The sequence below is a fragment of the Paramormyrops kingsleyae genome, chromosome 15, assembly GCF_048594095.1.
Source record: "Paramormyrops kingsleyae isolate MSU_618 chromosome 15, PKINGS_0.4, whole genome shotgun sequence".
In the NCBI taxonomy this organism is placed as follows: domain Eukaryota; kingdom Metazoa; phylum Chordata; class Actinopteri; order Osteoglossiformes; family Mormyridae; genus Paramormyrops; species Paramormyrops kingsleyae.
In genome coordinates, this window is record NC_132811.1 from 10,238,752 (window position 1) to 10,255,835 (window position 17,084).

Sequence of the window (17,084 nt, forward strand, 5' to 3'; positions counted from 1 at the left end):
GATGAAAGTGAGTGTGAATGTATGTGTGTGTGTGTGTGTGTGTGTGTGTGTGTGTGTGTGTGTGTGTGTGTCAAGAAGCTGGGCGTTCAGTTCCAAACCCAAGCAAAGAGAGAGACTCCGGTCCTCATGTTCTGTGAACCGAAAGTGTGACTTTTTACAGGTTTGTATAAAGCTTTTCTAAATACATGGCTGCAGCCCCCTGAAATACGAGGAGACCAAAGCCTGCACAGCTGTGGTGCTCAATATCCACCAAACAACATGCACACGCACACACACACACACACCATATATCTGACGTGGCAGAACAGCCATGGAGCGGCACACAGCCTGGGTCCGATGAGGTAGCCGGCCCAACAATCGGGCTCAGCTAACCAGGATGAGACAACAAGGCGCTCTGTGACATTTTCATCACCTCTTCAATCACTCCAGTTTGGAAAACAAAGCTTTTGTTTATTTTACTCCAACACGAGAGATTAAGGACAATTGCACTTTCTTCATTTCCGATAAAATAGTTAATTCTCCAAAAAACAAATAATTTGCAAAAATTTACAATTAATGTCAGAAATTATTAGGTAAACAAATGTTTTCTACATCTTCCTAAATAAATCAAATGCTGCTCATAGCTGTGGCTAATTTTCTTAAAAGGAATGAGACATTTAGCGTTAATTTGCTGCACAACGGTGACAAAGGAGAGGGGGAGGGGGTGGTCATTGTGTTTGCATGTGATCTCACGGCAGGCACCAGCTTCCTGGTGCGGCCCCATGCCACAGGCAGATTGGAGAGACCTCTTGGAATGCTCGACAGTTGTCTTGTGAACCTGAGTGTGGACGGGTGGGTGGTGTGGTCCGGTCCTGACCCCCACCCCCCCCTCCCGGGACGCCTTTCACTTGCGGGGCTGGTGGATGTGCTGGTTGATGTGGTGAGGTGGGGGCAGTTTTTCCACCGCGGGCTGGGGCTTCTGATGGGCCACTTGGGCGGCGGCCGGGGTGAAGTCCTTGTCGCCCTGCGTCACAAGGTCATAAAATCAATTTCCGAGGTCACTTTCCGTCATATTTAAGCTGCCAAAATGCCAAAATCTCCCAGTGAGACATCTGGGAAGGGGGGGGGGGGGCTTCAGACTTCTGAAACGGCTTCACAATCATCTGAAGGATCCTTCATGTCACTGGCATGACTAACCATGAACCAACTGTGAAACGCCGTAACTGGAGGAGACACATCCAACAAACTCTCCACACTTCCAACACAAAACTTCAAAGTAGTTACAGAAATGTAGGGCCGGGGTGGTGGAATATCTTACTAAGAACCGGCTTGAACTTGTCACAGAGAGCGAGACATTCTGTCGGTCAGATCAGCAGGAACCCTGAGCTCAGGATTATTAAATCGCCAGAGACAAGGCACCCATCCCTAACCATGAGCAGGGCAGGGTCAAGATGCATGAATTGTACCTCTCCACGTTCACGTGCACGTCCAGGGCAGCCCGATTAGCGGAAGCCTAATTAATAACACACTCAAAGCTTCTGACGAATAAAACATGAAAGACTCAGAAGCCGCGGGTCTTACAGATGCAGTACGGAAAGAGTAAAGCTTCTACAGGCGTCTTACCCTAGAAGGTAAACGAGCTCCGTTTCAAGTCAGCCCCCTTCAAAAAGCAGCCAAAATGTTTTGGTTGTTACCCCAAATGCTTTCATCTGTTTTTGGGTGCGTATTAGAAATCAAACACTACAACAAAGTGAGATATGAAGTCGGCCTCAAAATGACAAACAGACCTATGTTTTTTATTTGTCGTCTGTGGTTCTGGAACCCAGAAAAACAGTTCAGCTGGTCCCAAGTCACACTCAGAGGAAAGAAAGTGTCAGATTGCATTTGAATGAACGACTGGATGGTTAAAGCATTTACTTGGCCGTTTATTTTATCTGACAGCCTGTTCGCACCTGCCCCACCCTAAAGACGATCCTGCACAGCCCTGACACTACGCTGCCCTGCTCAGAATTAGGCCGAGCCAAACACAACTCTACTCACCGCTACATTCAGCTTCTGGCATTACGTCCAATCAGGAGTAAGACGCTGGGGTGTTCAGGGCCATCAGAGGCCAGCCTGGTACATGAATGTATAGCCCGCTAAAGCTTGTTTAAACAGTGAGCTCCCTACAGTGAGACTGACAATAAGAAGTGCAGATTAAGGTCAGCCTTGGGCAGGAGTGGGCGTGGCCAGCGTGAGAGGTGCAGGTACTAATCGGGGGGGGGGGGGGGGGGGTCTCATTGTGACCCTGAGACTGCATACAAACCTGCTTAATGATACTTCAGCTAAACAACTTGTGTGTCACACAAACACACTTCCTGTTAATTCCAGGGCAGTAGCGTTTCCCAGGAGACCCAAACGCTCACCACACCTGCAGAAAACTAACTGTCACTCAGCTGAATGTACAGGACACGTCTGTCGCTTCTGGGCATGCTACCGAACGTGGCACGAAATCCGCTGACCTAGCACACCGTCTGTCCTTCCTTCCAGACACGCCTGCTGTCTTTGCCACTGACTGACCCTGAGGCGCTGGTCGGCCATGTTTCTCGGGACACCATCAGCTACCGGCTTTTGGTCTTGGACTAAAACCCCGGCAGGGGCAGGCAGTGGTGTGCAGCCAGCCAACAAGTAACTTCCCGCCCTACAATCCGACCTCCCCGGATCAACCCGAGAGCTTAAGCTTGTTTTAATGATGCATGTGCTGTAGGATCCAACTAATTTCTGACTGACTGGGTGGTGCAACAGCAAAGACGCAGTCTGAAGCCACCCCCCCAAACCAAATTTAAATATACATAAATAAAAATACAATAAAGAAAAGAGGAAGGTCATACCTTTGTGACCACTCCTGAGATGACGAGGGGAGCCTTCGGGGGACTGGAAAAGAAAAGGCAGATGTCAAGGTCAGAAAGTTTCGGTCAATCGATGGTAGGGATGATGTTTCACGTAAATACAAGAGCTGGCTGACTTATCGCACTTTGAGGGACCGTGCTATATTCAGTTAATTTATTTTATACAGCGCCTTCCACAACAGTTGCCCCAAGGTGTTTTGCATGGTTGTTGTGATATGTTCCTGTATGATATATACAAAATAATTGAAAAACAGGGAAGACAAAGAAAGAGAGAAAGAAGAGGTAGAGAGAGAAAGATATAAGATAACAGATGAGTGGAACCAAAAACACTCAAATAGGGAGGGAAAAAAAAAAAAAAAAGTCTCTGGGGGTCCAATGGGGGCCCAACGTCAACTGGCTGCCCCTAATTAAATTACAACAATAAATAAATAAAATACCACTGCTGATATTAAATGTAGAGCCTCCAAGGCTGGTAAGGAAGCATACTTGAATACACTGGTAAAAACAACCCGTGGGATCTCTGCTGGCATGCTGACAGGGGCACCCCAGCCTCAGTGCCTTCCTCCCCGGTAATATCCTGTTTAATTCCACAAGGCTGACACACACAAACAAAGAAACCCCCCTGTAGCGTGACGTGAATTCCAGAATGTTCGCTTGAGACGTGTCTCTCCAACAACCAGCAGAGATGAAAGTGCATACGATAAGCAGAGGCGTGAGGGACCGATCCAGACAGAGGATCGTTTGCGAGGCAGGACCGAGCGCCAGTAAATGATAAAGAGTGGCTTCACTCAAAAAGAGAGATGCTGTAAACCCAATCAGCACCTTCCAATCGGACATGTTTGGACATGTCATAAAAGTCATGAAGGTCTGCAGACATGACTCAAAGGAGCCCCCTAGGGATGATGAGCGGTGTCCCGTGGATTCAATAAACGCCACGGAGCCGGCGCCGGAATACTGCTGCAGTCACACCCCAGTACTGATCTGTGGATTCAGCAAGGGGGGGGTATATGACTCAACATAAGGGAAAGACAGAAAAACATACATACACACACAGGATGCACCCCACTAACCCAACAGTAACTATGCAAGGGAGGTTCCAGCTGTGGGCTGTGCGAGTCCTCGCACATGCAGATCACCATGGAGAAATAACAGTCGCATTTCAGTAGCGCTACTGTGTATCACTGGCTTAAAGTCTAACATTTCTATACCCTTATCTGAATTGGAAGAGACATTATTTACATGCCACTGACTGCGGGAAGCACAAGGTTATCGGAATTACATGTGGTAAGACATCTCTGGACAATTAAGGGCCTTGAGACATCGGCAAGGCTATTTGTACATTATATTACCCTACATAAAAAAATGTGTTGGAGCAGAGAAGGGGCATGACAAAACTGGCTATTTTTAAGTGCAATTCAGGATTAAACGCCCTTTGTCTTGTATTAAGTAAAAATGGACTGTTTGGTTTAATTAACTGACTCAACACGACACAACCACAATCAGGGACCCAGCCCTGTTCTCAGAAGGCGTGACAATTGCCCTGAAATAGTCCGGTTTTCTGGTTCTGGTTTTTCCTAAAGCTTCACAGCCCATTAATTCTCAGTCACATGTTTCCTTTACAGTCACAGAAAATGAAAGCAGAGTTCCTCATAGGCTGGCCCTCCAATGCAAGTCTGACTGCGTGCACAGACACACACCCCATTTATCAAATCTGTACGTTGTAAAAATACACAGCAGTGCAAAATGTAAGCACTAAATGAACGTGAACATGTCAGTAAACAAGCACCAGTGCAAACCTACCACGGTCCCATTCACTGAAGTCTGTAATTCCTCATACAGCCCAGCAGTATTTTTCCTTACTACATTTATCAGTTCATGCCATATGGAAGTATAGTGTGAGTACAGTAGGAGTATAGTGAGAAACACTAGAAGAGGACAGAGAACAGTGTCTTGTATGGTAGTCATGGGGGGGGGATAATCCAAGGCCAAGTTCCAACTCAACCTCAGAAGCATGTGGGCACGCTAACCTCACATTCAGAAACGGGCGCGTAGGAGCCAGCTCCCCCATATAAAAGCATATTTTTATATTAATCTGTTCAATTAATTTCTAGTTTGGCAAAGGTTTTTTTAATGACATTTTTATCATTCTACCCCTCTATTTATCCTGTGAGGATAGCTGCCTTTCATTTTCACCATTTGCCCGGTATGCAGGGTCGCATTCATACATTCCTATTGCAACAAACCAGAGTTCCACCACAGCTCCGGTAAAGCCTCTGACGCCAGCAGAACATTTGTTGCCTAACTGGGCCGGGGCTGTATTTTGTAAACATTTCAGCACCCAGGAACTTCTGCCTGAAGGCTGAGAGTGGCATGCCGCTCTCTCAAGGCACAAACTTCGTGAAATGTTTTTGCACCCCCCCAAACAGAAAGCCCAATTTGCAGTTTTAGGATTGTGAAATGCAGCTCCACACTCAAGAACCACTGCAGATCTTTTTACGACACCTTACGGTGACGATTTATGGGGCAACTTTTTGAGCAATGTTGCCGGGCAACCAGCTGAGACAAAGGGCAGCTCATCCTGATCTGGATGGCCGCAAAAAGTTGCCCATTGCTCATTAGAAATTTGCTGGCCTGTTTTAGGGCATATTCTCACTTGGCCCAGTTGCCTTGTACCATGCCCGAGCATGGTGATTCACCATGGTCTTTTTACAAACAGACAATCAGACTTCCCAGGACGGTTACTGAGATGCTGGAAGTCTGGCACATCACACCACATTCGGAATCGCTTTGATCAAGCATCTGACCCTCTTCGCCCTGCCTGTGTGCTGTATGTATTCAGTTGCAGCCAGATGATTCACTGTTCTGAGGAGCAGAATGTTCGCATTAATTAGCGGGCGTATCCAGTAAACTTGCCACAGAGTATATGTGTGTATAACAAAAGCTTAGTTATATGACCAGAAAATGCCTTCATAAAAGCAAAGGAAACAGCAGAAATAATGTCCTTTTTACTGCTGAAAACAAATCAAGACAAACAAATGGTTATATGAAATGAGCAAGCATTGAATAAGAATAACAAAACTAAACAATAACTAGGTATTGCGCAAGATTAGGTGATTTACACATCAGATAGGCACTTCAGGGAAATCCCCTTCCATCGGTTCAGCTAGTGTGGGAAGTACAGAAAATTCTGAAAACCAAGAAAAAAGTACCATGATCAACCACTTTAAGTTACTACGGAACATATTATAATTATATAAATGTGTGCGTGCGTGCGTGCGTGTGTGTGCGTGTGTGTGCGTGCATGCGTGCGTGCGTGCGTGCGTGCAGTCGACCTGGGAAGATTATTCACTAAGCGCAGCTGGACAACCTGAATCTCGCCAGAATGAACAGAAGGCGCCAACAGCGCAGGCCTCGAAAATGCCAATTAGAGGCCATCTGATAAGAGGCCTTCACTGAAATACCGCCGCTCCCTAGCCAACAGAGAGCCGCCTTCTGCCTCGGCGCCGCCCAGCTGTGAACGCCGCGGGCAGGGGACGACCGTGCGAAGACGTGGCCTCGACAGCAGATACCCCCAAACATTCTGCACCACCTCCTTCTACATCTTGCGTTTTATTTAAGAACTCCACAGCATAATCTCCGGCCCCAGTAACGATCAGGGGGATCTACTGACTTATTTAACAGGGCCATCAATAATACCCAGAGTAGCTGCTTATTGCAATAAATCACAAAGAATCTCTTTGATGGGAGGCGAAATTTCAGGTTTGTGGTCTCTAATAACAGCTTGAAAGGAAGAGACGAAACAGATGTTGAGGCCCCAGCTGAGAATCATACGTGGACCACGCAGGATGAGGTGAAGAATATTACCCCTCATTTGAGTCACACAAAAAAAATTGGCTTCCTTCAGATTGTGTTATTATTAATATTATTATTTCTAGGGTGACATAGCGCTCTTGCCTCACATCTCTAGACATGCTAACTGGTCTCTCTCTGGTCTCTCTCTGGTCTCTCTCTGGTCTCTCTCTGGTCTCTCTCTGGTCTCTCTCTGGTCTCTCTCTGGTCTCTCTCTACGACAGCATGTGTGGGTATGAGCCCCGCGACGGACTGGCATCCCAGGATGCTCCTCAGCCTTGCGCTGCCTGGGATGGACTCCAGCCCCCCTCCCCCCCCTGACCCCGAGCAAGAAAAGCAGATGGAAGGAATATGGAGTTCCTGCCCTCACATTCTGCTCAGCTCTGTGAAATAAAAATGAGACGATAAATTTTGGGTTTTATTTGGCTAAAACCATCTGCCAATTAAAGCGACTGACACACGGGGCAACTTGGCTCTTATCCACAGACAAAAAGAAAAACTAAATTTTAACATATTTGGGAGATAAAACATGGGAAAAGTATCAGCTTAAAGAGAAAAGACTTTTCCAATAATGCAACAATAACTTGAATTCAGCTCTGCCTTAATACACATTTACAGCACTGTACAAAGGCAGTATGAAAAGATTATTGATATTAAACATCTCTGGGACTGGGTGAACCATTATTACACGGCGATTTAAAAAGCTCAACCAACAGATTATTCAGCTGAGCCTCTATTCACTGGCAAATGGGCTAAAATGCTCGGTCATGCCGTACTGCTGAGCAGGTCTGAAGCAATGACATGGATGGCCAGAAGGGGGCAGCAGCACGCCTTTGTGACTCCAGTCCACAGGGGTTAAGTCATTTACTTCTGTACTCTAAGGGATACGTGGTTTGCAGCTGAAAGGCATACGAAGAATCTCATGGCACAACGATAACCTTACCATCTAGAAGCAGATCTACAGGTGTGTTTGTTCGTATATGAAGAAAAATTGCCAAAACTAGCCAATGAATAATTAACTGTAGCAGTCAAAGTACATTGAATTTTTGTGCGTCATATAGAGAACACAAATGAAGGATGCATTGGGCTCTGTGCCATAATCTTTAAAAGCTGAAAAAAGATTATCGATTGTTCTGGGAAATATAACAAGCAGTGAATGGGCCCCCATGAAACACTCAGAAGAGGAGAAGGTGAGGATGCTCCATAACGTGGAACCAATCTGCTCGGTTTCTCTCCGTCTTCTCAAGTGGGCACAGGGGAGGCCGGCCCAAAGTCTGAGATAAGATGACCGTGATAAACAGCTTTCAAACCCTTGGGCAGAACCTTTCCGAAAACAGTTTTGTTTGTGCCAATTAGCGCCAGTGGCTTGACGTTAGCTGGGCAATATCGCCATGGCAACGGCTGAGCATAGCTCTCATTTGCTGTCAGCGCTGAGGTCTCATATGTGGTAAAAGAAATAGATAAGGGAAAAAAAATAATCTCTGCACCTTGGGAGCGGCCTGAACAAAAGCGATATCGGGCCCCACCTGTACAACTAGGAAACACTCGCAGAACTTCTGCTGAAACCCACATGGAGGACAGAATTAAAATTTTATGAACGACAATGACATTCCTGTCACACCTCAGCATCTCCACCACATCCAACGCCCTCCCCTCCTCAAACACACCCGTGACCATCATACATAACAGACTTTGGGCATTAGATTCAACAGCAAGTTCAACAATCAGTGCAACACCCAACTTATAGGTGATCAAATATGCCTCACACCAAAGGAACCCCTAAAACAAGATGTCCATCCACCATAAAAAAATGTAATTACATGGATCTGATTCTCATAAGCAACTGGAAATACCACACGAGACATAGAGACATGACTCGGAGCACAGCCCCAAGTGGCCAAGTGCGGCTCAGCAGGTTAGGATTCTGTGCCTGTGATTGGAGGGCTAGCGATTCAAATCCCAGGGTCTACAGAATGATTTTGCTATTGGGCCCTTAACTCCCAACCGCTCCAGGGTCTGACCCTACTTTCACAAAAAACTGCATGCTGCTTTGGATAAAATAAATAAAAAAACAATTACACTGGAACAGAAAAGCCAAAACTTTGCTCAAGTCTCTTACCATGAACAAAGTGTGCATTTAACCTTCAAAAATGACACTGCCAATGGGCTCAGTGAGTCCTTCATCTGCGGCCAACTCAGTCAGCTGCAGTGTTTTTTTTTTTCTCTAAATGCTAAATGCACTTCTTTGATGATGACTGTGTGTTGGACGAGACACACATACTCTGCCCTTCAATGGCCAATTCCCTTGATGGCCCCAACAACAGAACCTGTCCTCCAGCTGAAGACATCATAGCCTTACTAAGCTGAAAGACCCCAACAGGCACTTAACTTACTAAAACCTAAGCAGTGTGTAATTCACGTTTGCCAGTAAACGGGGCCTGTAATTGAGGTCCTTCACATTGGATGCCGAACTTCACTGGCTTCCAGTTTCAGCGTGTACCTTACGGGTAAAAGTAGTTCTGATCAAAAGCAAGAAAAATGGAAGCAAATGTTTTGTGACAATTAACTTACTTGTAATTTCACAAAGAAAAAAAAAAAAATCAACATACCGATAGTCTTTGGGGATGTGGCACACGACAGATGTTAACGTGTATTGTTCTATCCCGACAGTAAACTCAGCAGTACGTTTATTTTTCTTTTCTTTTGTTTAAGTGCTTGGTTCATGAAATGGAATAAAATGTTCTGTAATGAGTTTTGACTGAAAAAACTCAGTCATAAGTAAAACTGATTTTTAATATTAAACAGGCCCAGAATTTCTAATGAGGAAAATAAATTACTACGGAGACATTAAAATCCGATGTGGTGTTGAATGCAGGTGAAATGACCTGAACTGTCTTTTGGGTTGTTTAACTTGACTGTTTACCTCTGTTTTGAACATGGGTTCTATCAGCTTTGTCAGCCGACGAGCACCCAGTGAACACGCCCACACACTCACCCACCAGCAGCATCGCATGTGGCCCGCAGGTGTACCAATGCAGAGGTGCGTCATGTGACCATCAGCCAGATGCGTGGAGGGTAGCAGTGCAACCTTTTCAAAACACCAGACACTTCTGTTCCCGTCCTTGATGAAAACACCGCTTAAACAGTCCATTCTCACCCTCCCCCAGGTGCGGCATGACCCCTGACCCCCATCATGGCTTCCGCCAGGCATCCAATCAGAGTGTAGTACAAGACGCAGCCTCTCCATCACAGTCAGAGGGCCTGGCTGTTATGACGGAGCTCATACGAGCAGCACCGATGGTGCCCTGACCCACAAGCAGCTAATAGCAAGCATAGCCTGCCCCCCCCATTGAAAAACCCTGCATGGGAGGCTCAGATGCAGTGATGGAACGACGTTCCGATTAAGAGGAGCAGGCCACGTCGTCGGGGCCGGGGGGTATTCTGCCCCATGGCCCCCCCCCAAACCCCATTCCGTGCTCAAATTTAATCCATCGGAAAAAGCCAAATTGCATGTGACAGGTGGTCTCCAGACAATCCCGCCTGACTTGCTCCAACAAATGTGCAATTTTTACAGCAGCCACCTGCTGTCCTGTCCCCTCCGCAAGCCACCACCACCTCCAGGGGACCGGGGAGGGGGCTGAGGTGGGGCAGAGCGGGCAAGGTCTCGGGTGGGGCTGTCACCGGATGGTCCTCCACCATAATGGCTGGACAAAACCCACGACGACAGAGTAACAGTATGATCTTGCATTAAAAGTTACTTGACAGCAATATTGTAATCATTTCGGCTGACTGCTCTCCTGTGTTAAACTTCAGATTGCTTTTCTGCTTGTCAGTAGAAGTCAAATTGACTCCATCTGCCATTCTGTTCTTCATCAGGTCCAGTTACTCATGGTTCCTTTACAGAAAGACTGGGAGAAGAAAGATCGAAACAGAACGCCGGGAAATGAGTAAGACATGCCTCCAATCTTTATCACCAGACGAAAGTCAGACAGCTGAGAACTACATGCGCCATATTCAAAACTCAGCTAGCCGAAGACGACTTTGATAAAAATTCTAAAACATTCTGCCCCTTTCCCAGATTTCTCATAATTCAGAAATTTCCAGGGCTCTTAAACAGCCCAGGAGACGAACCTCAATTACCCTCACAGTTCACATCACGGTGCTGCTTACGCGCCGACGGTATGTTCAGGTTCCTCCTCTGAGGCCACGCCCCATTAGGCAGGCTACGACAGCCAATCACAGGCTCGTCTCCAGTTAGGGATATTTGAAAAGCACTAACATTTTACACTCGTTTCCTATCATATTATGGGAAACGCATCATATGACTTAACCTAGGCAAAGGTTACAAATAAAATTCATGATAGTGAGTCCGCCACGTTTTCACAATCATACTGAAAAAAGCAGGGGTTAAACAGCAACCCCTCTGACCCACATTAATGACATGAGTCATGTTCAAGGTAGAGCTTAATTTACATTCAATTTATTCCTCAATTATTCATTCCATACTATTGCTTTACTTTCCCCCCAAATTTAAGTACTATTCATTAATCTACAATTTAGAACAGAACCATTGCTTAAAACTGCAGCGTATTAAATACTAGTAATGTAATGTCCTGCTATCCTGCACAAAAAAGCAAAAACAGTGACCAGTCGGGGTCTAAAGTACACGACTGCACAGAAATACAAGAGGATTTAAAAAGTTACAGGTAAGAGGTGCATCAGCAAAACAGGTTTCATGCAAAGAGAAACTAACACACAACCAATAAGGTGACCATTCATCTAGATGTCACAGCTAAGGGACACATCTACACCATGTACACCTTATCTACTGTCAAAGGAGAGGCAAAGTTTCATTCAATTCTAATGTCATGTATGTCTACGTGCTACTGAATGACAAAATGTAACAATGCCATAACGGCTGAAGTGTTTTGCCTATGATCAGCAATTAGCTAACCTGCCGGCACATGTACATGCAGATCTGAAAGTGAATACTAATCCATGCATAATTCATGAAAATGTACACAAATGTAAGCGATTAAGACGTACAAATTTGAGGGCTTTCCCTCACTCATATCAATCACTCAGAAATGCCAGGATAATAGTGCACGGTAAAGATACGACATATGCTATGTAAAACTCTTAAAAAAAAAATAAAAGTAACAAAAACAGGTTTCTAGTACCTGGGGTGCTCATCTCCCCAGGGGTAATCCGTTACAATCCATCCTGGGAATCATCTATTAAGTCGGAGCAACAAGACAGATCATGTGCTCTGCGAGGGTGCCAGGAATTCACCTGCAGTGTGAACTACAGAAACAGCAGTCCGTGAGCTTCTGCTCACGCGTGAGTTTTCCGAGGCCTGGGGGCTGATTAAGAGAAATGAGTCACAATGCGACAAGGGACCCGCGGTTCACGAAGAGAAGGCAAAAGGAGAGTATCCACAGATAGACACACGAGGCTATATCAGCATCGCAACAATTCAACATGACCTCAAGCAAACTCAACAAAGCAAAGCCCCCCTTGTTTGAGAATAAGAAAACAGTCGCCAGGATTTCCAGAAGACAATCTGACTGGAAACACAGAAGCCCTGTTTACACTAGGCTTTAAAATGCATCTTGGATGACCGGATCACAAGTAGACAGTGCAAAATACAAGTGTAAACAACCACCCAGACGCACTGTGAGCCGATCACTCAGATCACTTGCCAAGGTGGTCCGGGATGCATTTGACCACATCTCTCTTGCACTGTAAACACTAATGTGTGTCAATGCATCCTCGACAAGGACGTCGCGATAGCTATGCATGGCGCTGTCCGACCTTCTAGCAGAAGTAGCGCAGACAGTAATGAAATCTGAACACACGTGGTCAGCTGGACACCTTGGAGATGCATGATACATACAGGCGGAAATGGAGATGTCTCGACTGTCACCTTGTGATCCAACCATCTGAGACACATGTTAAGACCAAGTGTAAACAGGGCCAAATACTCGGACACTTCAATAACCAACTGGGGTTCAGTCAGGCACACGGGTTTGCATTTAAAACCATCTCACGCATCCGTCTGTAATACTTCTCCGGAAATCTTACTGATATTTAGCTACAGCACGGAAATAAAAGAATCCACTCGAGTGCAGCCCGAGATGCGGTAAGATAAGGACGCCGGGATTCCTGGCGGCGTCCTCACGGAGCATCCCCCATCCAAGCGCAGATAAGACCCCAAGCCTCGCTCTCCCTCCAATGGGATTCGGCAATCGGGCTCTTCTGTTGATGGGATCTAAACCAAAGTGGGCGGCCTCGCCTTCCTGCCGTCGGCAGATTCACCGCGCTTCTCCCAGAGGGAGAACGCTCCGCGGAGAAAAAGGAGCGAAGCAGCCTCCGAGTTACTAAGCGGCATGAGGATGGCCTTAACAGGCGTTCCCAGCATAAAGCCAAGACAAGACGACACCCAAGTCTCTTTCTTTCAAAATGTTTATCGGTGTTTATGTCGGCATCCATTTAAAAGTTGTGAGGAAAAAAGGGGAGAAAAATTAACTAGTAAAAAAAAGAAAAAGAAAAAAGAAAAGAGCAATGCTTTGTGGGAAGTTCTTCCATAAAATAAGCGAGTACTTACGAAACAGTATGACACTCCTACCAGAAAGCAAGCTAAAATGCTACTTCCTGAGCACTTTGTGGTAGACACACCCAACACCACCACCCCCCCCCCCCGCATAAGAAGGGAAATCTGTCTTTTCAATTGGCACAATGAGGTACTTGGGGATTAACACCAGGACACAGCAAGACCCAAGACTTCCTCTGGTTCTAACTTAGAAATTCCTGCAGATGTAAATGCAGGAAAAGAGGGAGTCAAAGGCTTGGGAGAGTGTTAAAGGTTAAGGGCGACGGACACTCTGGGGAGAGCAGATGAGGTGGTCCTACACGTACACCAACCGCCAAAAGGCCCACGCTCTGGGTCTGGTGGGAACCGCACCCCTGCTCAAAGCTCAACTTGGGGGGGCGGGTGGGGAACAAGCAACCAGGTACATGAATTGGCCGTATGGAAAATAAGTACTTTGCTTTGGCCTTGAAAAACCTTGCAAACAGGTGAGCCTCAAGGGCAAAAAGATACAGAAATTCCACAAGCAGACGAAGCTAAAAGACTGATACATGGACTCCAAGGACAAAATGGCAGCTCATTCGTGGTATAGCAAACTGAAAAGCAGCAGTTATTTTTTTGCAAATATGACTCATGACTTCGAAGGACAGAAATCATCTATCCTTGTCGGACATGCTTTGTACCATCTGAACACGTCTGCAAGGTAGAAACAGACAAATTAGGCAATGAATAAACCCCCTTGTCCCGGTGATAAATAGGGGCCCTTTGACTTCCCATTACAGAGCATGAGGACATGGACTGACAGGGAGACACTCATTGTGCCTCTTGTCACCAAGCTTACCGACCTGGGGAAAAAAAAATCCCAGTAATTACAGGGTAGAAAAATCAACCTGAAGAGTGCATAATTAAACATAAGTTTATGCTTTATAAATCACAACAATGTATTTTCCAAGTATGCTTCTTCTCACAGGACCGATAAGACTACATCTTTAAATTGTGTAATGAATATTAAAGTATGCATTTTGAGGCAATTTCTTTTTTAAAATGTTCCTTTCCACTTGTTTCAGGTAGCATGTTCAGATACTGTGTCATTATAGTCCTGCAAAGAATATTAGCTGCGTAAATAAAACAAGAGGCAGGTAAAATATCACCAAATACCATCAGTCCCATTGATCAAGAGATGTTTATGTAATATTAAATTGTGTACTTTATGATTGCTTTTCTCTTCTCACTTCTTTTAGATTCCAAGTTAGGACATTACATCAGTATTTTTGTTATATTCTCTGGAAATAATCAAATGGACTGACGGTACTTTACCCAAACTTTTTCTTAAAGACGCAAATGCATAGATTCCAGAGCTACAGTGAAGACAGGTCTCGAACTTTGTTTTTAGTGTTAAATTTGCCAGTTTAAAAGGCAGGTTTGTTGGAAGCTGGGGATTAGGCAGGGAAATCACACCCATTTCGGTGCAGATGCACACCTCGGAGCCCATGGGCCATTTTTTTACCTGCTGCTCTCAAACTCCTTGCTGTCCTTGTCCGGTATCGGCTCCGGGCCGCTCTGGTGCTTCTGCACTATCCTCATCCCCCCCGCCTTCACTGTCATGGGAGATAAGCCATAATCAATTTTCTACTTGCAATGTAAATGACATTACAGCCACAGTGATTCATTCTCCTGATAACGTCAGAAATAAATCCCAAATAAAACACCCTCTACATCCCCTAATCGTAGTATCACACTAAAACTATTTTTAGGCTATAGCGGAGACCTCTTCAATGCAACAAAGTCATTAGAGGGCATTACACGTACGTGCAATCATAGTATCAACCTTAAATCAACAGTCAACAAAGCAACACAATTTGCTTTGCGTTGATAAGGGCTGAATACATCCAACAAATTTATCAAGACAAATATTACAATAAGTCGAAGAGCCCGGAACTGCAGTTGAGGTGGCTGATGTACACGTATGCGTCCTAAAATAACAGCCCACGTTGGCAGGCGCAGTGGCCTTTGGACCACATGCAAAACCTTAAACCTCTAACAGTATAAATGCGGCTTGTTCGTTAAAAAACAAAGTGGCGCTTAACATACAACGTGAAGCCGATGTTTTATTTGCTTTTCACGGTCAATGCTAGGAAATACAGGCTGCTGCAGTCCAAAGCGCCGATCTAAAGCGACAACAGAGAAGGAGGGTGTTGAGTGAAAGTAAAAAACGCATCGCGGGGCCGACACTGAGGCAGGTATCCGGAGAAGGTACCGTGTCAGGACCGGCCTGCCTGCGGCTAGCGAGCTAACGGACTCGGACAGGCGGAACGGGGGCGGGCACGTAGGCTGACGGAGCCGGGATCAGCGAGGTGTAGCTCGCAGCATGCAAAGTGAGGGCAATACGTAATAATAACAATAAGTATAATAATAATTATTATAGTATCTTAGCAAAAGCCAGGCTAGCTAACTAATCTAGTAGTGATACGATTCGCGACACTTAACGGATGGAAGTCAGAATACGGTGCAAGTCGGAAAAGGCAGCAGGCGGACTCTGAAATCACAGCATGGCTAGGCTCGGCTCGGTTCGGCAGGGCTCGGCTCGGCGCGGTTCCGATCCCAGCCCAGAGTAACAGCACGGGTTTAGTACCAGCAGGGGGGTGTCCGGCTTTCGTCTCCGTTTTCTCTTTCGGTGGCGAAGACATGCTTGCAGAAATGAAACGCGGCGCTTAAAGCGAATAAATATGTGCGCTTTTATCCCCCCCCGAGGTTCGCCTCGCTTCCGTATGGACAGGTTCACAGCGGACTTCGGGTGGCACGGTCAACGTGGCTTTTCCCGTCTCGCTGTTTGGCAACACTGGCTGATGACGTCACAGGATACGGTCAGCGGGACCGAGCATTGGCTCGGGGCGGAGTCAAACTGAGATAAGGGGCGGGACTAATAGGCACATGGGTCAAATGAATTCGCTGGATGTGCCGGTTTTGTGTTAATATAAAAACAACCTCCAGGTTGTAGTCTGCTAAAAAGTACACAGGAAGAGAATCATGAAAACCCCTAAAAGGTGATATGTCAATATTCAATATTAACATACTGTAAGCAATTGTGTTATGCCACTAGGTCCTCTTTGAAGAAGAAATAATGAAGTAAATTATAAATAAAGTAATAATCATTACCATTAATAGGGGGGGAAAGGTGTTTTAATGCACTATTATTAATGATTCTGTTACTTTGCATCATACCTATGAGCACAAAGTAAATAATTTGATTCTATGAAACAAACCGCTGTAGTCATTGTCTGATGTTTGAGAGAAAAAAAATCAATTTTATTTTAACCTGAATACTCTGCCCTGAGATTTAGATGGATCTGACTCATGCTGAAATGTTAACAGAGTTAAATCCATTCATTTCCTGCAACTCCTCACCTTGTGTGGGATTGCAGCACGCCTGGAGCCTAACCCAGGCAGAAAGTACACACACAGCAATTTAGTGACATCACTGTCTTTGACAGGGGGGGGGCGGAGGGTATCTCCTTCATCCCACAGAACATGGAGCACTGAGAAATGGAACAAAAAGCCAGAGCCGGGACCCACTCAGCAACTGTCAAGCTCACTATCTTTTTCAAATATGTCTGCTTTGAATGAGCTTTCTTAGAGAATTTTTTGTTTACAGTACATATGTCTCTGTCGCTGTTTATCTCTCATCAAATGAGCAAACAAGATTCAATTCTTTGAACTGATTCATCCTTCATAAATGGACTCTACGCAGTGGCACTGTAACGAATAAAATTCAGGCTCCT

At 45.6% G+C, this 17,084-nt stretch overlaps 1 protein-coding gene across 1 annotated transcript; it reads right to left on the reverse strand.

The window, feature by feature from the left end:
- Nucleotides 1-429: 429 nt before the first annotated feature.
- dap (death-associated protein) lies at nucleotides 430-16,162 on the reverse strand. The gene is made up of 4 exons (XM_023822437.2): nucleotides 15,938-16,162; nucleotides 14,813-14,903; nucleotides 2,850-2,892; nucleotides 430-1,003 (listed from the first exon to the last, which is right to left on the reverse strand). Exons 1-4 carry the CDS (start codon nucleotides 15,990-15,992, stop codon nucleotides 884-886), a joined length of 309 nt encoding a protein of 102 aa, XP_023678205.1. The 5' UTR covers nucleotides 15,993-16,162; the 3' UTR covers nucleotides 430-883.
- Between the last annotated feature and the right edge of the window lie 922 nt (nucleotides 16,163-17,084).